The sequence below is a fragment of the Mustela nivalis genome, assembly GCF_964662115.1.
Source record: "Mustela nivalis genome assembly, chromosome: 13".
NCBI classification, from domain to species: domain Eukaryota; kingdom Metazoa; phylum Chordata; class Mammalia; order Carnivora; family Mustelidae; genus Mustela; species Mustela nivalis.
Genome location: NC_139032.1, coordinates 6,018,193 through 6,040,603, shown reverse-complemented (window position 1 = coordinate 6,040,603; position 22,411 = coordinate 6,018,193). Strand labels below are relative to the sequence as shown.

General features: G+C 46.7%; 1 protein-coding gene across 18 annotated transcripts in view; it reads right to left on the bottom strand.

Annotated features, from left to right (window-relative positions):
• SPATA6L (spermatogenesis associated 6 like) overlaps positions 1 to 22,411 on the bottom strand; it is a 51,389-nt gene that overhangs the window by 4,973 nt on the left and 24,005 nt on the right. For 6 of the 18 annotated variants that reach the window (XM_082694364.1, XM_082694365.1, XM_082694366.1 and 3 more), the window contains 6 exons: positions 17,705 to 17,782; positions 13,821 to 14,063; positions 10,350 to 10,452; positions 7,508 to 7,542; positions 6,544 to 6,743; positions 1,890 to 1,983 (listed from right to left, as the gene is read on the bottom strand). In XM_082694364.1, the coding sequence (XP_082550490.1) occupies positions 1,890 to 1,983; positions 6,544 to 6,743; positions 7,508 to 7,542; positions 10,350 to 10,452; positions 13,821 to 14,063; positions 17,705 to 17,782 (753 nt within the window). Of the gene's footprint in view, positions 1 to 728; positions 832 to 1,889; positions 1,984 to 6,543; positions 6,744 to 7,507; positions 7,543 to 10,349; positions 10,453 to 13,820; positions 14,064 to 17,704; positions 17,783 to 22,411 lie in introns of those variants that run through there. The other 12 variants (XM_082694354.1, XM_082694353.1, XM_082694355.1 and 9 more) reach the window with 6 other exon arrangements.

Below are 22,411 nucleotides of genomic sequence, written 5' to 3'. Positions count from 1 at the left end.
ACTACTGACCACACACCTGAATTCTACAGCTGTCTCGTCACCTCATTCCACACTCAATCACAAAAAAATATTTACCCAGTGCTGAGGTCGTGCGCTACCATGATGGTAGCAGGGTGGTGGTAGGGGGAGTGAGGTTCTCGCTCAGGGCCTACACCCGGCATTTGGAGTTGACTTTGTCTATGTTCAGTGGGATTCCACTGTTGGGTGCCAAAACTGGCTACTAGTTAGCAGAAGGGACAGAGTCCCTGACCTTCAGAAGGTTTCATTAGTAGAAGGGGCAATCAGCCCTTTATAAAAACCCATATACAAATTTAACAACAAATGGTGTCAGCTTTAGGAAAGGAAATGGTGGTGCGCTAAAAAGGAATGCCTTGGAGGCGTGTCCTGGAAAGTCACGAGACCAGAGGATAGAGAAGTGACCCAAACAGGGTCAGGAAGTACTATTTCAGACAGAGCATAGCAGGTGCAAAGGCCCTGTGGCAGGAAAGAGACTATTCAAGGAGCTAGAAGCGGTGCCACGAAAGAAGATGGGAGGGAGGCAGAGGAGAGAAAGAGAGACAGAGACAGGCCTGGCAGACCACAGACACACATGCTGTAGTCCTCCTGTGTGGTTCTTGGGGTCTCCGCCCCATCTCCTCTCCACCACATTTTCTAATTACTTCATCCTGACAGCAGGAAATTATTTAAGCAAATCAAAATAAGAAGCAGCACTTAAGCTGCTTACTTACAAAAGACAGCAGCTTAAAAATATCTCTGTTCATGCACTGGGTATCCCTTCACCAGGTAGCTTGGTCTTTCAATGATATACTTTGCTCCAGAGACAGAATATTCCTATAACAAAAGCCAAGCCAGCAACTGCGTTACACATAGTGTATGTAACATATAAATCGTTACACATATAAATCAATGCTACTCAGATGTGTGCTTCTGCATTTAAGAGGCCTATGGACCTCACGTCTGCCATACACGGCAGTGGGGAGGGCTTAGTATCCGTGTGTGCACGTACATGCAAATCCTCCCTTCTTTCTTGTTCTTCTCCCTTCCTCCCTTCCCTTCTTTTTACATTTTCAAAGGATTATTTTACTTGAAAAGACTAGAAATTAACAAAGCAAAGCCAACGACTTTGCCAAGAGGAAGCAAAGTAATTTACAACCCCTCCCTGTGAAAATCAATATTCGTTTATAAGTGTCATTCTATAAATCTGGGCTATGCCTGTGTTTCAGTCAAGACCAAGATGACCCCTTTGACTATGACACAGTATCCTTAAATCCAACCACTGGGGCCACTGCTAACCTTTCATTTGAGTTCTTTTCACATGACGATGGGTCACTTGGCTAACTGCTGCTAGTCTGCAGTAGAGAAAGTACTGGGTGTATCTTATCTATGGGTCAGAAACATTCCCCAGATCCCACACGTCAAACAGCCAAAACACCTCATCAACTTTTAATGTTTTCTTCCATGTTGTAGCCTCACACAGACCACAACTTCTCTGGACTGGGGGACTCCTGTGCACGGTGCACAGGTCTGGGCATCCAGCTGGGAGACCATCTTCTCTCCTTGAAATGTCCATGCTCCCCTTCCCTGCAAGACCTCCACCCAGCGGGGGCCACCCTGCAAACTCTCTGCAACTCATCGCTCAGATGGAAGCTCCCTGGTCTCTTCCTCCAGGAAGCCTGCCCTGATTCCCCACCAAGCCAAGTGCCCCCTTTCAGATGCTCTCAGGACACCAGGCCCCCTCCTTGGTAAGCATCACAATTTTACCTTTAACTCTGTGACTACTGGATTAATGTCTGTCTCTCTCCACCACCACCACTGCTCCCAGCCCTAGACGGATGCCCCGTTCCCATGTGATTTTGTCAGCAGAGATTCCGCTGTCTCGGAAGCCCTACCTTGTGCAGGTTTTGCTGCGCTCTGTGGGATGTCAGGAGACTGCATACCCTTTCGTGGATCTTCCCCCAGGAGGACTGAGAGCAAGGGTGGAACCTGGCCAACACATGAAAGCAGAGTACTATGCAGCTGTATAAAGGATACTTTGAGTACAGAACACAGTGGGTAGCTATTTATAATTTACTAGCAAGAAGCAGCAGGAAAAAGCAATATACACAGTGTGCTTTGCACGTCTTCATTAACCATCCACGTAAGATACACACTGACGATAAAAGCAACCAGAATGTGAAGAATGGCTGGTGTTTGAGTCTGTGGCTGTGAGTGATTCTTCCTTGTACTTTACTGGGCATTTCAGGTATTTCTCTCAATCCTTAGAAATTTCATCCATAAATATTTAGCACCAAATGTAACCCCAACTCTTTTCCGCTGCAAGGATTGTATGTTTCATCTCGTTTACTTGAGGCTACTCAGACCCAAACGTCACCACAGATGGTACCAGAGCCTTCCAGCTCCTCCGACGGGAGGCTTTCCTCCACAGCTGGCCAACACTGCTCCCCGGGCCTGGAAGGCCGCCACCCCAACCCCGATCCCAACTCGTGTGCACCCTACCCACCTTCAGAGCTCAGTCTGATCACTGGCTGCTTGGCAAAGCCCTTCCTAACCTCCTCCCGCAGAGGGAGTTGGCTACCCTACCACCTGCACTTGGGGTCCATTCCCCCTTGCTCACAGTGCTGGACCACTGAGACCAGGTCAGTATTTGGCTCATGTCTGTGTCCGCCTACACTGAAACTGGCACTGGGAATCCAGGGCCCCGTAGGTACTGAATACCACGTAGGTATTTAATATTCCTTGAGGCACTGAATTTGTCCCTTTGTTCACTCATCTCTGGGAGGGGAGTGGGTACCAACGCCTAAACTCCGAGGCAGAATGGGCCATTTGGTGATGAAGAGCACAAAGACCATTTTCCAAAGATTCTTAAAGAATTTCAGCCATTTGGGTACAATCATTCTCTTTAGCTAATGTACGATAAACACGGGACGGTCCTGGGCAAACCAGATGGCCTCTCCATGACGATGCTACCCTTTGTCACTGTTTCATGGCCTAATTTACAAATTCACAGTCAAATTATTTCCAAAGCTCTCCATGTAGAGGGACTCTGGGCAAACAGAATTTGCTGATCCACCAGAGGCAGAGGAGAACAATCTGGTCTGCAGCCAGAGTCATCATCCTACAGTCAAATGTGCTAACTCCCGAGAAGGAACCTGCAAAAACCCCCTGCTGCCGTCCAACGACACCCAGACTCCTTAGCTTGGCTTCCCCAGTCCCTCAGGCTCTCAGCCTTGGCACCCACTATTCCCGCAAGCTGGTCTAACTTCTAGACGCCACCAGGGCCACCTGCCTTCTCACCGCCCAACCCTCCCCTCCTTCAACTCCATCATAATCCAGTCCCCTCCCCTCAAGGCCCCCATGGAAATACCCCCTCCTCCGGGAAGCTTTCCATCCGTGCCTTCCCGCCTCCTCCTTTCTACCCTGATAACGTTTGGTCCATACTATTCTCAAAGCTCCGCCGGACAGAAAGCCCTCTGGGCACATGTTTTTAAATCCTCTGCTAAGCTGCAAGTTCCCAGAGATCAGGAGAAATGTCTTAAATGTTAGGGTTTCCATTCCAGGCTAGCAGACCGGCTACCAATCTTGTTCTTCTCTAAGGCTCTCTTCTGCCCACAGAGACGTTACAGGCCGCCACACACCCAGCTCCAAGCCCAAGGATTCTGCCTCCGAAGATAGGAGGCGAGTTCCTAGGGAGCCACAGCTGAGAATCACTGACCGGCTGCATAAAGACGCTCAAGAAAGGCTGCTGGAGAATGCACAAGCCGTCTCAGAAATTTATTTAAAAAGAAATGAGGCCTTCCTACTCTCCCTCTGGAGGAAGTTACCCACCTCCTGCTCTCTCTCTCACCCACCTGTGGCTGGTCCTTCTGTTAAACACATCTCATCCAGTGACAGGAGTGTAAGCCGGCCTCCCGGCCTACGGTGGGGGCCACTGGCTCGCAGGGACGCATCCTGACCATCCCAGTCCACCTGACAGGAGCTCAGCAGAGGCAGCCCCAACTCCGTCCCTCAGAAATGCTCACTAGGCTGATTACGAGGAGTTTGGGAAATGTATAAACACAGGCACATGGACAAAAGCTATAAGCTGTCCCTGATTCTGACAGCAGAGAATCATTTTGTACCTGTAAGAGAATGGCTGTTTGATCATCACACCCATTGTTACAGATGGGGAAACTAAAGTCTAGAAGATCTACAGGGCTGAGCACTTCTGTGAGATCACATAGCAGTTAGACACAGATGGGCACCAGAACTCACATCCTCTGACCACCAGCTGAAGGTCCTTTCCCGTCTCTGCTTAAAATCTTTATGTCCAGAGGCTAAGCCAAGAGGAGACGAAGGCCAAGTAGACAGAGGGACGTAAATGTCTCTAACCACCCGTCTCTGCGTGCCAGGGCTGGTTTTTTAAAAATCTATTTCATGTTATTTTCCTCCCAAAAAGTAAGTAATCAGGAATTCGCCATTCTTTAATAGATTGTACTAAAATACTTGACTTGGTTTCCTCAAGTCTATGATACAACATTTCAATGTAAACATATTCTATCACGGCCACTTTCTTAGTCTTAGTCAAACTTAACATAATTCCTATTAAAACTGTAGGACTTTTGTTTCATTGTGACTTTCATTCTGGGATTTACTACGTACGGGGTAGTACTACCTACTGTACTACTACTGGGATTTACTACCAAGTCCCTTTGTGAGCAATCGTGTCACTTCGATACGAGACTCTCTCTCTCCTCATTGTCATGACTAACAGTGCAGAGAAGAGGAGACGGGCATAGCCCGCATTCAGAACAACTGTTTTTTGTTAGTTTTTTTTTTTTTCTCCAGAACAACTGTCTTTTTTTTTTTTTTTAAGGTTTTATTTATTTATTTGTCAGAGAGAGAGAGAGAGCACAGGCAGAGTGGCAGGCAGAGTCAGAGGGAGAGGCAGGCTCCCTGCGGGGCAAGGAGCCCGATGTGGGACTCGATCCCAGGACGCTGGGATCATGACCTGAGCCGAAGGCAGCTGCTTAACCAACTGAGCCACCCAGGCGCCCCTCCAGAACAACTGTCTTAAGACAAAAACCATGTGATCTCATCTGTAGGTGGAATTAAGGAAGAACTCAAACAAGCTCACAGCTACAGAGACCAGACTGCTGGTGGCTGGACTCCAGGGGTCAGGGGAGTCAAAAGGACCATTTCCTGTTATAAAAGAAATATAGAGACGTATGCATGGAGACTACAGTTAACACCATTTTGGATATTTAAAAGTTGCTGAGAGATTAAATCTTTTTTTGAGAGAGATAGAGAATAAATCTTAAGAGTTCGCAGCACTCTGTAGAAAAGACAAAATTCTGTAGCTATGTATGGTGACCGAGGTAAACTGGGTTTACTGGAATGATCATTCTACAATATACACAAAAACGGAATCATTACGCTGTACGCCTGAAACTAGTATAATATGTCAACTATCCATTTTTAACAACTGTCTTAAAAACGTTATCTTCAGGGGCACCTGGCTGGCTCAGTGGGTTAAGCCTCTGCCTTCGGCTCAGGTCATGATCCCAGGGTCCTGGGATTGAGCCCCACATCGGGCTCTCTGCTCTGCAGGGAGCCCGCTTCCTCCTCTCTCTCTGCCTGCCTCTCTGCCTCTCTGCCTCTCTGTCTGTCAAATAAATAAATAAAATCTTTAAAAAAAATTTTATTAAAAAAAAAAAAAAAAGTTCAGTGCCATTTTCCCGGAGCTAAGGTGACCAGACCGTCCTGGCTTGCCTGGGACTCAGGGGTTTCCCAGAATGCAGGACGTCAAGGGCTGACATCACAGTCGTCCCAGGCCAGCTGGATGGCTGGTCATTTTACCAGACGGTACAGTCTGGAAAACAAAGGTCCCTCTCTCGATTTCTGGTCTGCCTTCCACATATACGCAACTGGGCAGGAGGTGCGGAGTGTTATTTGTGTCGATCCTATACATAAGCCAAAAAAAATGTCCAAAAAAAGGAGAAAATACACCTACATGTTAATAATCTTTGCCTTTGAGTGGCAGAACTATGAGTGATTTTTTTTTCACTCCTATTGTTTTTTTTTATGGAAGACAAAAACGGATAGATAAACAGCATCTATGCCAAGTTAGCTGTTTGTCCCATTTGCTTTTTGTTTTTTAAGATTTTATTTATTTATTTGACAATTTGACAAACAGAGATCACAAGCAGGCAGAGAGGCAGACGGTGGGTGGGGGGAGGCTCCCTGCTGAGCAGAGAGCCCCATGCGGGGCTCGATCCCAGGACCCTGGGATCATGACCCGAGCCTAAGGCGGAGGCTTAACCCACGGAGCCACCCAGGCGCCCATGTTTGTCCCATTTTCAACAAACATTCTGAGATCTGCTTTCCACAGGCGAGAGAAAAGGCTTCAACTCTTCCTTCTGGGAAGACTTAAAAACGAGCACTGATTTTTCATATCAACAGCTGAATAACCCTAAGGAAGCAAGCGATGGAGTGACCAGGCTTCACGCCTGCTAGACCACAACACACTCTCCGCACAATGAAATAAACAGGGGGCTTGCCGCTGACCTTTCGTCGCAGAGAAGGGGCTCATCCCGAGGAGGGCTGGCGGATCTGGAATGCTGGGAGGTGGCGAATGAAGCTTCCCCGAGGAGATCGGCATCCCCTTGGTTACTGTAGCTGGGCGAGGGTTTTCCGAACTTACTTGAATCGAAAGGTGACGATGATTCTTTCCTTAAAACAATCCGTTCATCGGGCTCTTTGATAACCTAAGGGACAACATGCATGATTCTTCAGCTGTGAGTTTGTTTTCGTTTGCTGAATTTAGAGCTGAGGGTGGGTGGGGTGAGGAAGGGACAAGCGGATAGAGGGCCTGCCCCCCGGGAGCCCCCCAGTAAAAGAGGAGCAGGAACTGGCAGTGTGAGAGACAAAATGCTCAGAAGCTCAAGGTCAAGGCAAGGTAACCAAAATTCTGCACATTTGGCCTATATCCACAAGCCAAAAGAAACTCGTGCTCTGAGGTTTGATTTATGAGCATATGGGATTATCAGGTTTGGTGAAGACATCATTTTTTTAAATAAACTATTTAAATGCCACAGCATGAAAAGCCCCATCCGCTCCATTCTTTGCCTGTATCTATTTTCATGTTGGAACATCGACGTTTGAGCCTGCATCTCCCCAAACCAATCAAACTTCGAGAGCAAGTGACTTACCACCTCCATATGTATTATGAAAGTATCCGCTTAGGAAAAACAGCAGGAAGAACACCTACTCCTGAAGCAGGTTCTGGGGCCACATGCAGGGGGGATTCACTCCACAGGCGAAGAGAGCATACGTGAGGGGAACAAACCAACGAGCGCAAAGCACACAGGAGGGCCCAGGCATCGCTCAGACTCTGCCGAGACTCCGGCAATCCAGTCCCATGAGCAGCACTTGCTAGCAATACACTTCCCACCACTCGTTGGGGAAGGCACAATAACCGACATTAGAAGCGGGAAGTCAGTCATTTCAGAGATGCTATTTCTACAATTACCTTTACGTTAGCGGCAAGGCTGTCAAGAGAAGCAGCTAGAAGAAAGAGGAAGAGGTGTTTCAGTGACTCGTTACGACCAATTACCCCTAACACCACTGTGACCTTTGTTCCACAGAGCACGGAAATATGACATGGGGATGAATTATTAAAGAATTTAAATGCTCCCTTGTAAGTTACCCTGTCAACTTTTACAAGTCCCTTGAGTCACTGCGATCCTATCGAGGAGTGTTTCTGTCCCCCTGAGGCCCGATGAAGTTATGTTATTAAGGACAGCACACAGGGATGTGGGAAGGGCAAAGGAGAGCCTAAAGTGAAGCCGTAAATTCGGTAATCCTTACACAGCCTCGAAAACAAAAACCCGTACTGGCCCAGGCACCCAGAGCCTGAAAGAAAGCCAGGTGGCTGTCAGATAAATAAAATTCTTCTACTCTGCCTCTTCTGTCATTCCCTCTGTCTTTGGTTTATGTGGAACCCTATTTATGCAGGAATTCTCCAGCATACTTGTCTAAGGCAGACGCAAAGGTTACATAGAGACAATAAAGAGACAAGAGCTGGAGAAAGCATAAGGCAGGAGAGGTGCACAGCGTACTCGGGACCCTGAACGATCCTAAGTTAAACAGGCCTAATGCCAGAGGGTGGTGAGAATGACCAGGAAGTGATGTGATAAACACACACAGGCAGAATCAAGACTAAATTGGATTTTTCCAAATTCGAGAAAAAAAAAAAAATGCTTTTGGAAGGCGTCTTTGCAAGGGTAGGCCAAGGCCACAAGCCTTCCCCCTCTGTGCTTGGGGCTTAGGCAGTGACAACCGGCTTTCCGAGGATTGCTGATGTCCCCTGCCACTAGCAGTACGAAGAGAGATACGAAAAGGGCTTTTTTCCAGCCCAGCGCTCACAGCCTCCAGGCACAGCCGTGAGAGTGTCTGTCTCGTCCCTGACGCGTCTTCTCCCCAGCTCCCAGCTGAGCAGGGTGCTGGCAATGCTAAGGCCCTTTACAGCCACAGTCACAAATATGCCTGCTGCCTAGAAACCCCCTTGCAACTGTCTGGAGCACTCCCTTTCACAGGGGGCTAGCCCTTGTTCCGTTGTCTCTCAAAGTGCAGTCCGTGGGCCAGCCACGTCATCACCTGGAGGCTTGCAAGAAAAGAAGGGCTCCCAGGCCCCACCCCAGCCCTGCTGAATTCAAATCTACTCTGGAACAAGACCCCCAGGTGATTGGAATGCACATTCAAGCTTGAGCAGCACTGCTTTCGTCTACCTTAGGCCTGGATGAATGAGCTGACAGGTGACCTAAGCAAAGGTCTGGCTTGGAAGCTACGGGGACTCCAGCTGAGAAACCAGAGGTCTGAACGTCTTCTCTAAATGTAGGTATGCCAAACACTGGGGGTGTGACCAGTGCACACTCTGTAAGCTCTCTGGAGCCTCCCTTCTCCACCTGCCAGGATTAAGAAAAGACAAAGAGGCCGAGACCGGTGTGAGGCACGAGAGCCCCATCGTAACCGAGCCAGCATTAAGCCCACCATGTCGTCCCTGGGAAAGGACGTCTGCCGTTGCCTGATTTCACCGTAACAGGGAAGGCAGTGCTGCTTGTATAGGCGACATGGGTGATTTTCAATCCAAAGGACTTAAATTAAATGTCAGAGGTGACAAAGCACCTTCTGCTTCAAACCTTGCACTCTGACCTCGGTGGGCTGCTAACAGTCACTGTGATTCAAGAACACCGACCTGAGTTACCAAAAGAGACCATGAGGCCCCCTTTAAAGTACAAGCCTTTAAGCCTAAGATAGGGAACTTGTCATCAGGGACGGCCTAAGTCCAATTCCACCAGGAGTCAAGAAAACGGGCTGGCATTTCTAGACTAAGAATTCTGATCAAGTTCAGGAATGGATGAACCTCACCACCATGACCTTCAGAGCTGATATGGTGCGGGGGGTTCAATCATAAGGTCAATGCCACCAAGAGATGCACTTACTCAGTGACTCTCAACATATCTTGTGTCCAGAGATCTCCCCAGGGGTCACCAAGAACTTTCAGGAGCTCTGCAAGGTCAAGACTGTTCCAGTAACACTAAGACGGGACTTCTCTTTTTCTCGTTCTCTCACAACTGTACAATGGAAGTTTCCAAAAGCTACATGAGGCGTCCTGACATCACCACTCAGAACGGCTAACGGAAGGGGTGCTTGTGTAGTCCAGTATTTTACAAATGTCTCAGCTTCCATTTCTAAAATGCTAGATATTAATAGATCTCATCTATATAAACTATTAATTGATTTCATCCGTATAAATAAAAACAAAAAAACCTGTATAAACAATAATATTTACGAAGGCAAAAGGGTCCTGACCCCTCCACGGGTGGGATTTCCTGCCTTTACCTAACTGAGCCCCGCTTCAGGCAGCCTTGGTTCCCTCCTCCCTGACCTGGAAGGAGCAGAGGTTATGCCTCCTGATCTCTCCCCGAGCTCCCACTCCTTCCCGTCCGGAGAAATGCCAAGCCTCATCTGTGAGCTCTCAGCGGTGCCTCTGAGGGTGTTCACACCAGGACAAGCCGACCCCCGCGTGCCCGGCCCAGCCAGGGAGCACCTGCCGCAGAGCTCGCAGGCGATGGCGTGCCAGGGAGCGAGCTCCTGCCACAGCTCGGGGAACTGGGAAAGGGACAGCTTCTCCTCCGGCTCTGCCCCAGGGGAGCTCCCGCCCTGCCAACTCCACCCCTGGACTCGACTTGAGAATCAGGCCTCGAGTTTCCAGAGAAACTCGGGGTGGCCCAGAACGAAAGAAGATTTCCAAGGCAGATGCATTTGTTCCCACTGGGGAATGTACGGGCGCTAACAAGAAACTCGAGTACCTCCTCTCCCCGGGAAAGGCAAGTTTGAAAACTGAAGTTTTCTTCTCGACTTTCGGGACTGATACTCTGAAATATTCTCGCCAAAAGGCTTTGCACTGTCCACCTGAAAGAAAGGGAAGAAATACGATCTGAACCCACCATCCCTTGTGTTACCCTCTCCTCCTTACCTGTAGTGCCCTTCTCCCCCTCAAATGTGGGCCACGTGGGTAAAAAGAGACCGGGAACAAATTAAATCCCAGGCTCCAGGCACGTTCAATGTTATCCCAACAAGGGAAGTTTGCTTCAACATGAAGGTATGGGCTAAATGTTAGCATAAAGTCAGACATCAATGATATTTTAACCACAGGTTCAGGATCGAGCCCAGCAAACAGCAAGTGGAGTTTATTTCAAAATATTTCAAAATAGGACAGAGTTTCATGGTCCTCAACAGTGAGCAGTGTGGGCCGAGATGGGGTCCCCCCTGGAGACCAGGGATGATGACTGGCTGGTATTTGAGCCATCCACACGCCCTTCCAGTTTAAGTGTCTAGAACCTTGAAAAAAAGAAGAGTAGCAACTACATTATTTTAATGAAGGTGATCTGATGTTCCTGAATTGGACAAGACAATCTGTAAGCCAGTCCAAACACTTGAAATAGGGACTCCTCCCAAATATTTATGACACAGAGTTGCTGGATTTTTTTTATCTTGTTTATTTCTATCTTTTAATTTCAAGCAGGCAAGTTATAACATTCTTCTTCATCCTACTTTCAGAAATATATTGATTAGAATGTCCAGTCTTCCCATTAGGACCCTCTAAATTTTAATGCTTCCACTTGAAGAAATGTCACATACGATCAGGAAATCAAGCTACATAAGAGTGAATCCATAGAAAGCATTTAGAGAAGGGCGTGGTACACAGTAGAGACTGTATGAGAATTTGTCAAATAAAATAAATATTAAGCCAGTTTTATTCCCTATGACATCTACCAAGATTTTAAGATTATTTAGCCCAAGGGGTGTCGACTACAGTGTATCTCACAAAAATCTACTTCCAATGGAATGAAGCAGACTGCCCAATAAATTCAACAAGTTTTATAAAGCCGTGTTTAAAGACTGGTTGTTAGACTTTGCCATTTTTACCCAAGACCAGGAGGAAAACAGCTGTTCTATGGTTTCTAGCCAAGTAACCTCTGTTACAAACCAGCCCCGCACACCGTTGTCCCTGTCACATCCCTACTTTGCGGCTGACTGCGCTCTGTATCTTATGCTCATGTGCAAACACCACCAGCGGGGATCTGAAGCCAAGTTATCGACTTGACAATAATATCAACAGTTAGTAACCGGAGGTATAAGAGCTCTCACAGAATAAGTCATTAACCAGAACATGATGTAAGAGATGCTTTTAAATGTCATATTAACCATGTATATATTGAGAAACTCTGGGTATCCAGTAGAACCACAGCTTTGGGGTGGGGGAAAAATCTTATGGAATTGTAAAAAGTGAAAGGAAATGTTCTCAATTGAATAAACTTTTTACTTTTTGTTTATGCTGGTGAGCCAATAGGTAATTTTTTTTTCATTTTTTTCTACTTTGCATTACTCTCCCAGGCAACACAATGGCAGGAGGCTAGTGTGATGCCGTGTGCCGGCTGCTTCCTGGGGGCTACATCTACGTCGGCATTAATGAGGGCTGTGAGGAGGCCCATCGCCTCTACTTCGTGCAGACCGGTGTGTCCTGCCAATGAACAACCACCTCATTTTAAAAACTCAAGCACTTTCTTTAAAACTGAGGAAGCTTTCGTTTTCTATCGCTACAGAGCACGCCTCAGCCTTTGTTGTGTGTGTCTTCCTCTCCTGCCAGTCCGCCGATCCTTCTGGATAAACAAAATACGGCAGGTTGTCACAGGGAGGGATCACACTCTATTAATAATTTCCAAAAATTAAAAATAGGGATGACTGACATGTACTGAGCAAGTCCTCTACATGAGACATCTTTGTATGACTCTTTTCTTTTTTGAAGATTTATTTATTTATTTGTCAGAGGGAGAGGGAGAGAGCATGAACAGGGGGAGCAGCAAGCAGAGGGAGAAGCAGGCTCCCCACTGACCAGGGAGCCCGATGTGGGACGCGATTCTAGGACCCTGGGATCATGGCCTGAGCCAAAGGCAGACGATTAACCAAAGGAGCCACTCAGGCATCCTTTTAGATGACTTTCCTGATAATGACTCTAGGCAGCGAACTTCAGCTAATCGTAGTTATTATTTAATTTGAATTCCCTCTTTTTTTTTAAAGGTTTTATTTATTTATTTGACAGATAGAGATCACAAGTAGGCTGAGAGGCAGGCAGAGAAAGAGGGGGAGGCAGGCCCCCCGCTGAGCAGAGAGCCCGATGTGGGGCTCGATCCCAGGACCACAAAATCACGACCCGAGCCGAAGGCAGAGATTTTAACCCACTGAGCCACCCAGGCGCCCCAATTTGAATTCCCTCTTCAGGGGCACCTGAGCAGCTCAGTCAGTTAAGTGTCTGCCTTTGGCCCAGGTCATGATCCTGGGGTCCTGAGATCAAGTCCCACCTTGACCTTCCTGCTCAGCGGGGAGCCTGCTTCTGTCTCTGCCCCTCCTCCATGCTTGTGTGCTCTCTTACTCTCTCTCTCTCTGACAAATAAATAAATAAATACAATCTTTTTAAAAAAATGAACAGATGAGGGCGCCTGGGTGGCTCAGTGGGTTAAGCCGCTGCCTTCGGCTCAGGTCATGATCTCAGGGTCCTGGGATCGAGCCCCGCATCCCAGTCTGCTCAGCAGGGAGCCTGCTTCCTCCTTCTCTCTGCCTACCTCTCTGCCTACTTGTGATCTCTCTCTGTCAAATAAATAAAATAAAATCTTAAAAAAAAATGAACAGATGAATGGATCAAGACGTGGTTCATATATACAAGGGAATATTACTCAGCCATCAGAAAGGATGAATGCCCATCTTTTGCATCAACTTGGATGGAGCTGGAGGGGGTTATGCTAAGTGAAGTAAATCAAGCAGACAAAGACAATTACTCATATGTGGAACATAAGGAACAGTGGGGGGATCGCAGGGGAAGGGAGGGAACCCTGAAGGGGAAGGAATCAGAGAGGGAGACAAGCCGTGACTCTGGAAACCAAACAGAGGTTGCAGAAGGGAAGGGGTGGGAACACAGGGTGACTGGGTGGTGGGTATCAAGGAGGGTGCGTGTGGTGACGAGCACGGGGTGTTACACGCCACTAATGAAATGTGGAACAGTATGTCAAAAACTGACGATGTACTATGTGTTGGTTAAGTGAACATAATAAACACATTAAAAATATAAATTAAAAACAATAAAATGTTTCCAGTTAAAAAAAAAAAAAGAATTCCCCCTTTATTTAGTAACACCCACGTGTTCTTACGGCCCAGCCTTTCTGGGTTTTCTCCTCATTCGCACCTTTACCTTTCCAGACTCTGAAAAATAATTTAAGGCTCACGTGTCTCACTACAAATGGAGGTTTGCTTCCCCCGGAGAGCCTGATGTTATTTCCAAGGTTCAGCTGAGCAGGCTGGTCGTGAAAGCAGCGTCGGGCGGAAACGGGAGAGGGTGCACGGGTTTGCACGCTTTGGGGCAATCTGTTGAGATTACTGTCCTTTGGCTTCCTCTTCGTATTATTTAAGGGGAGTTTGGGTCCATCTGTTGCAGATAAAGGCCTTCCTGAGTTATTATATCTTTCTTCCTGGAACAAAAACAAGAAATGCTGTTTTTAAAAATGGAAAATGGGGAGCGCCTGGGTGGCTCAGTGGTTAAAGCCTCTGCCTTCGGCTCAGGTCATGATCCCAGGGTCCTGGATCGAGCAGGGAGCCTGCTTCCCCCTCCTTCTCTCTGCCTGCCTCTCTGCCTACCTGTGATCTCTGTCTGTCAAATAAATAAACTAAACCTTTTTAAAAAATAAAAATAAAAATGGAAAATGGGAGAAAAAAGAAGAAAAATTCAATCAGGACAGAACTGTATTGAATGGAATTTTGTCTAACTCAGGAAGAAGACTGAACATCTCTCAGATTTGCCAAACGTGAACTAAGAAAGGGTGTTCTCTCCTTAGTTTTTCTTTAGCTCAGCTTAACATCACTTACTAGGCTGGCATCATATATTTCAAACAGTGAAAAGTTTTTGCATTAGGAGGAAGGTGGAAGGTATCAGACACCCCTCCCTCATCACAGATAGATGATTTATTGGGGGGAGGGGCTGAATAGGGCATACACAGTTTCACGTCAAGGAATTCATTGTAAGGAAATGACTATGTATGTGCATAGCTACATTCTTTTTTTTTTTTTTTTTTAATTTGAGAAAGAGAGAGGACAGGGCAGGGGCAAAGGGAGAGGGAGAAGCAGATGTCCCTTCGGGAGCCCCATGAGGGACTTGATCCCAGGACGGTAAGATCATGACCTGAGCTGAAGGCGGACATTTAACCGACTGAGCCACCCAGGCGCCCCAGGTACAGACATTCTTATAACCATTCAAACAATGAGAAATCAAGAGAGAGAGAGAGCGCAATCATTTATACTGGTAAGCAATTTCCTCTCTGCTCCAAACCCACGTGGCTGGTACTCAGCTTTGGGATGGGGCAAACCCTTCCGCTCGGCCCGCGGTTCCGCAGAGGCTCCACCACTAGGCGGCGCCCGAGGGAAGCTGCGAACGGGAGGTCGAAGCCAGGACTCCCGCCCTGAGCTCTGCCTTCTACTGGGTCAGCGTCACCCCAGCCACCGGGCTGCACCGTGAGACACGCACGCAGGGCCAGTGTCTAGTTTTCGCCCCAATAACCCCAGACCCGGCCTCAGGGCGCCCCGCTCAGATCTACCAGCACCAGGCGGCCAGAGTCGCCTGCTCAGAGCTTTGAGTCCTGCCCCGCCGGACCCTCCCTCCACGCTCCAGAGGCACCAGCAGCGAGCACTGTCCCTCCAAGAGGTCCCAGTCCCACTCATCAGAGCCCCCCTCGGAACCCCTGAGGAAGCACCCGGGCAAGCAGCCCCACCCCGCAGCTCTGGTCCCAGCTGTGTGGGGTCTCTCCCTCGGGCTCCTAGGAGCTTAATGACCCCACCTCTTCCTCTCGTCCCTCAGCCCTAGGGATGGAAGCCGCTTCCTCAAGTGACTATGTCTGTCACTTCGTGTCCCCTTTTACCCTCCGTCCTTCAGTCCTTTAATCCCTGTTTGGCCTTTAAAAAAAAAATTAATTAGATCTTTTTACTAAAAGAACAGGTGTGGTTTTGCTTCCTGACCAGACTCTGACTACTCTATCAGTGAAGAACCCAACAAGAAAACCATTGGCCAAATCATGGTTCGTCCATACAACGGCCAATTATGAAGCTGTGAAAAACTGCATGGCCTGAGATACTTAAGGATGTGAGACATGGGGCACCTGGGTGGCTCAGTCAGTTAAGCATCTGATTTTTGGTTTCTGCTCAGGTCATGATCTCAGGGTCATGAGATCGAGCCCCACATCACGCTCCATGCACAGTGTGGATTCGGCTTGAGATTCTCTCCATCTTCTACTGCCCCTCCCCCTCCTCGTGCTCTCTCTCTAAAATAAATAATTTTTTTTTAAAGGATGTTAGGGGCACCAGGTGGCTTAGTCATTAAGCGTCTGCCTTTGGCTCAGGTCATGATCCCAGGGTCCTGGGACTGAGCCCTGCATTGGGCTCCTTGCTCGGCAGAAAGCCCGCTTCTCCCTCTGCCTGCCACTCTTGCGGCTTGTGTTTTCTCTCTCTGTCAAATAAATAAGTAAATAAAATCTTTAAACAACAACAAAAAGATTGTTAGAAACATGTTTGTGGAGTACTAAGTGAAAAAGGAAAAATGCAAAATCATATGCAGTATTGCATGATCCCGATCTTTTAACATTAAAATAATGTGTATGTGTGTGTGTGTGTGTGTGTGCATGTGTGTGTGTGTATACAGAAGAATATACTCAAAGAAATGAGTCATGCTCATCTCTGCATAATAAGGATGACAGGCAATTTTTATTTTTATTTTGTCTGGTTTGCTTATCTGCATTTTCTGGTGTTCTAAACTAAATACTTCTGTTACAAGGGAAAAAGCAATAAGAGGTACTACCTTAAAAAGTTAAGACTTAATGGAAGACCAATATTAAGAGGCCAAAACAATATTAAAATGGCAGAGTATAAGAGAGAGACAGACTAAAAAAAAAAAAAAATCACTGTGTGGGGTGCCTGGGTGGCTCAGTGAGTTAGTCTCTGCCTTCAGCTCAGGTCACAATCCCGGGATCCTGGGATCCAGCCCCGCATCCGGCTCTCAGCTCATCAGGAAGCCTGCTTCCTCCTCTCTTTCTCTGTCTGCTTTTCTGCCTACTTGTGATCTCTGTCTGTCAAATAAGTAAATAAATAAATAATCCTTTTAAAAAATAAACAATAAAAATCACTGTGCACCCATATCAGATTGGAGAAAATAGTGGGTAAATAGGGAAAAACTAAAAAACAGCCAACGTGGGGGCACCGGGGTAGCTCAGTCACTTAGCATCCAACTCTGGTTGTGATTTCAGAGTCATGAGATCAAGCCTACATCCAGCTCTGTGCTCAGAGTTTGCTTGGGATTCTCTCTCCCTCTTCCCTCTGCCCCTCCTGCTCATGCTCTCTCTTTCTAAAAAATAAATTAAAAAAAATTTTTTAATAAAAAACAGCCAATGCCTTCCAGAATTAATCACTGGCCTCCTGAGTTGTGACACCCAGAGGACTGATGGCTTTGCACAGAGCAGTGACCCTCTGCATTCAGTAGGCCTTAACCCATAGTCTACACTTTCAAGGATTTTCCAGGACATCCAGGGAACATTTGGGATGACAAGCAAAGCCCCTGAAGAAGCTTTACAAAGTACATTCATTCATTTTCCATATTGTTCTAGAAGATATTTTAAATGGTTAAAAATTATGTACAATAAGGTAAAAAGAAACACCGAAAGCAGTCAGCATGACAGAGAAATGAAGAGTGCTCAAGGATGCCCCAAGGCCCCACCAATACAGCTCTGTGCTGCAGCCTCAGGAAAAGAACTAACGGATGCTATTATTCAAACGATCAAGGGCAGAAGTCATGTAACAGTAACAAGAAAGCTAAGCAGCCGCCTTACATCAAACTTGTGATTTTAGCTTTTGCATCTCTTCCACCAACAAGACCATGATGAACACCTGTCAAAAGCACTCGGTCAAATGTGATAGGGCGGAACAAATAATTTGAATATGGAAATTCAAACCCAGCAATAAATCTCCAGGTTTCTATTCATCCAGTTACATTGAAACTTGGTGGGCTGAAATTCTTTAAGTCTGTGGAGAAAATTCCTGACAGTTCTATCACTGGGTTCTTGGTTATACTTACAGGAAATCTGTTTCTTTGCAGAAACACACGTTCTCTGATGGCTGTCCTTGTAGAAAACTCTATTTTGGGAGCAATGCCCTAAAAATAAAACAGCATAAAAGAAGCAAATAAAATTATTGGAAATAGATTTTGGGCCCACACCCTCTAACTTGAAAGCATGTAAGCACTTAATTACTTTTTTGTGCAGTTGGCATAATCCACACATATTACCTACAATATATACATAACAAATATATATATGATGAAATACTATTCAGCCTTTAAAAAGACTTTTATGACCACATAGAATAATCTAGAGAACATCATACTAAGTGGAATAAGCCAGATCCAGAGAGGCAAATACGGTGTGCCTGACTTATGTGTGGGATCTAAAACAGTCACACTCATTGAAGCAGAGAGGAGAATCCTGTTCCCAGTAGGGGCTGGAGGATGGGGGAGATGGGGAGGTGGTGGTTGAGGGCACAAAGTCTCAGTTAGTTGTGCAAGATGACTGAGTTCTACAGGTCTAGCTGATGTGCAGCAAGGTGACCATCGTTAATAATACTACACTGTAAATTTGAAATTTTCTACGAGGGTGGATCTTACGTATCCTCGGGACAGGAAGGAAGGAAGGATGAAGGGAGGGAAAGGGAGAGAGAAGAAGAGACAGAGAGAAAAAAAAGAAAAAAGAAAGAAAAGGGAGAAAGAAATAAAAAGAAGAAGGGGGAGGAAGGAAGGAAGGAAGAGAAAGGGAAGGAAGAAAAAGAAAGAAAAGGCTAAATGAGTAATAAGTGATGGATAAGTTAATTAGCTTGATGTGGCAATTATTTCACATTGTGTATCAAAATATCAAGTTGTATCCCTTAAGGGTATACAATATTTATTGGTTGATTACACATCAATAAAACGAAAAAATAAGACATAAGCATAATGAGAAGAGCCACGCCCTGTGTAACATGCAATCTGCGCCAGGCCTTGACCCAAGTGCTCTGCATAGAACGACCCATCGGTGCGTCCCAACCACCCCGCGAGGTGGCGCTCCAGAATCCGGACTCTGTGGAGGAGTCAGTCAGTCAGCTGACCGCCCCTGACGCCGGGCTGGGGGCTGGTCGCTGGACCCAGGAGCTCTGGCTCCCGCGTTCATGCCATTAGCTACTCTCTTTAATGCGCTGACCCGTAGGATTGAGTGACATTATCTGGGAGGAGCAATACCCAGAGGTCCTCCTTCCTCACCTGCTTGCTTTGAAAAACGTGCTTTGTATTGTACCAAATATTTATGTTCATTAGCTCTATTCCCAAACTCTCCGTTTGTTTCATTGATCGGCACTCCTGTCTCTGATGGGTACCACGCTGAATACTGTGCACGCGCACACCGACTCACACAGGCACACACAGACACACACAGGTGCACACAGGTGCACACAGGCGCACACAGACATACACAGATAGATGCACACAGACACACACAGACATACTGACACAGGTGCACACAGGCGCACACAGACACACACAGGCGCACAGGGACACATACAGGCGCACAGGGACACACACAGACACACGGTCAACGGTAATGAAGAAGAGACTACTGACACACACCATCACATGGGCGGCTCGCAATGGCGTTTTTCAAAGTGAAACAAGCCAGTCTCAAAGGGTTGTAGACTTAGATTCCACTTACATGACCTTCCATAAAAGGCAAAACTTCTAGTCCCCTGACGAAGAACAGACCAGTGGCTGGGCTAAGGGGCTGTCCGACCCTGAACAAGTCACCACCTGAGGCACCGACTTGTGCCGCTGTCTCATGGCCTCGCAGGGAGGCCGTGCTAACCCCTGAAATGACAGCATGACCAACTGTGACCGCTCACATCGTGTACTTGCCTGTCAGACAGCATGCTAAACCCTGTACATAGATTTAACCCTCATTTAACCCGATGGGGGAAGGACTAGTATCAGCTCATTTTATAGGTGAGAAAACTAAGGTACACAGAGACTAACTAGTTTACCCAAAGTCACAGTCACTGAGCAGCAAAACTGGGACGGAACCCAGGCAGTCGGGGTCCAGCCTTAACTTCTGCACCTGTGGCTGTCTAGCCAGCCTTCGGGCCCCTGCTCCACGTCGCCTGGAGAGGAGGAAGAGGGTGCCCTACCTGCCAGGAGTCCACACCCTGTAACACATTCTTGTTCACCTCCTAGAACCTCGACCCCTGACAGTGACTTACAGACAGTAAGGAGGAATGTACTTCCTTTTTCACAGCAGTACTGATTTTGGCTTAATAGTTTAGAGCTGAAATTTACAGGTTCTCTCTTGTCCAGTTTCCTTAGCAACAGGAGGAAGGTGATAATGGTTAGGTCAACAAACAGATTTCACAGTACAATTTTTCAAGAATTCCAATATCAAAGGGAAAATGAAATGATTAGCTACAAGTGAATAATTAAGAAATAATATTCTTTCTGCTTACTTTACAAAGTCAGTCTTCACCTCACAAGAAAACAAATTATATTAAAAAAGAAAATTCTTGGGGCACCTGCGTGGCTCAGTGGGTTAAGCCTCTGCCTTCAGCTCAGGTCATGATCCCAGGGTCCTGGGATCAAGCCCTACACCAGGCTCTCTGCTTGGTGGGGAGCCTGCTTCCCCCTCTCTCTCTCTGCCTGCCTCTCTGCCTACTTGTGATCTCTCTCTCTGTGTGTCAAATAAATAAAATCTTTAAAAAAAAAAAAGAAAAAGAAAATTTTGGGGGGCTCCTGGCTGGCTCAGTCGGTAGAGCATGCGTCTCTTGATCTTGGGGTCATGAGTTCAAGCCCCACGTTGGTCAAAAAGCTCAGTTTACAAAAAAATGAAATTATGCAAAAAGCCCAAACAAAGCAAAACAAACAAAAAAAAATTCTTGACCTTGCCAAGGAAAGGAAGGAGAAAAAGCTGTCAAGGTATCAAGCGAAATAAAATGAAATGTGGAAATACAAAGAAAAAGTCACACTTCTATGGAGGAAACAAGTCTAATTTTTAATGAAATAATAAGAGAAAACAACTGAATGATTTGCCTGACCGGCACACATAATCCACACTCACGTTCTACAATCTTGATGAAGAGAAAGTGGACACTGGGCTGACAGAAATGTGAGAGAATCAGCCTCTCGCTGCGACCAAGCGTGCTGACTTTGAAGTCCGACAGGCCAGCACAATATCCCTCTCCGGGAGGCTTCGAGCACATTACTTCAACTCCCTGCGCCAGCTTCCCCAGCCACGAAACCAGAAAAGAATGGCAGCCACCTTGCAGGGTTAAGGAGGACCAAACAAGGTAAGTCATGTATCAAACCCAGCACGGTTCCTGGCATCGAGTGAGCGCTCAGCGAAGGTCAGCCCTCATTAAAACTATGCCAACTGGTTTTGTTTTGCCTTCTAGAACATTCGAGAAAAACTGAGCTCCTCTATCTTTTTCCAAATTGTTTTTAAACATAGTTTCATTAACTTTACTGATACTTTACCCCTAATGCATGAGGATCTTTCCCAGCAGTTTTCAAGCCCTTTCTCTGATGATTACCTGCGTTTATGAGTAACTAAACACAACTTCCTCTACGTTTTTCTTCCTACTTGTGCTCACAAAGTTAAACAGAGATGACATTTGGGAGAAGATAAGACCGTGTTTCTCCTCGTCTTGATACCCAGCTGGATACCAGCCCCGTGTTTGCAGATGGCTTTGACTTAATAGAAGACTCAGGCAAACCACAGTTAATATGAAGAGTAACCCCCACGTGATAGGCACCGGTTTTTATCCTTGTAGCTTCGGAAGAGCAGTATACCAATAGCTCTAAATAACAAAGCAAGCATTCTCACAAGTACTACGGATATAAGTGACAGATAAAGAGAGTATCTCTGAGGGGGGGAAATGGTGTCTGTGATCTTCACCAAACCATCATGATTATGGAGGGTTTAAAAGTTATGCTCATTAGCAGTTCGGAGGAGGAGAACTTTGGATGAATGTTTGCTGCTTGAAATATGAGAAGTTCTGTCACCACAAACATCACAGAAACAAGGGTCCTTTATGTTCCGTATTCAGCACCATACTCTCAACAAAACAGGAGGCAATGACATTTTATGAGATCCTAACGACAGCAATTCATGGGGGAGTAAGAGCAGGGGTGAGTATTAAATAGGCTTTTTAAATTCATAAAGCTGTGACCCTTCCAACAGAGGCCCCCTGAGTAACATAAAGGTTGAGGAAACTGTCAGAGCTGCTGTGGGGTTAGAAACCACCAGAGAGATCACCAAAATGAATATGCTGAGTTTGGGTTCAGGTAATGCCCCCAAAACAGACTGCCTTGGGAATAACTGCTGTGTCATTCAAGATCCTTCCATACTCTCACTGTGAGCCTCTGTCCCTCTCCCTTCCCTTAAGTGGAGACTCTGACATCTGCCTTGGCTGACAGGAGAGCTATCACGAGGAAAATAACATACCAGAGGAGGGGCGCCTGGGTGGCTCAGTGGGTTAAAGCCTCTGCCTTCAACTCAGGTTGTGATCCCAGGGTCCTGGGATCAAGCCCCACATCGGGCTCTCTGCTCAGCAGGGAGCCTGCTTCCACCCCCCTCCTCGCCTGCCTCTCTGCCTACTTGTGATCTCTCTCTGTGAAATAAATAAATAAAATCTTTAAAAAAACAAAAACAAAAGACATACCAGAGGAAAACCCAAAAGCTCAAAAGAAATGAGAGGCAGGGTTGTTACTCTCACAACT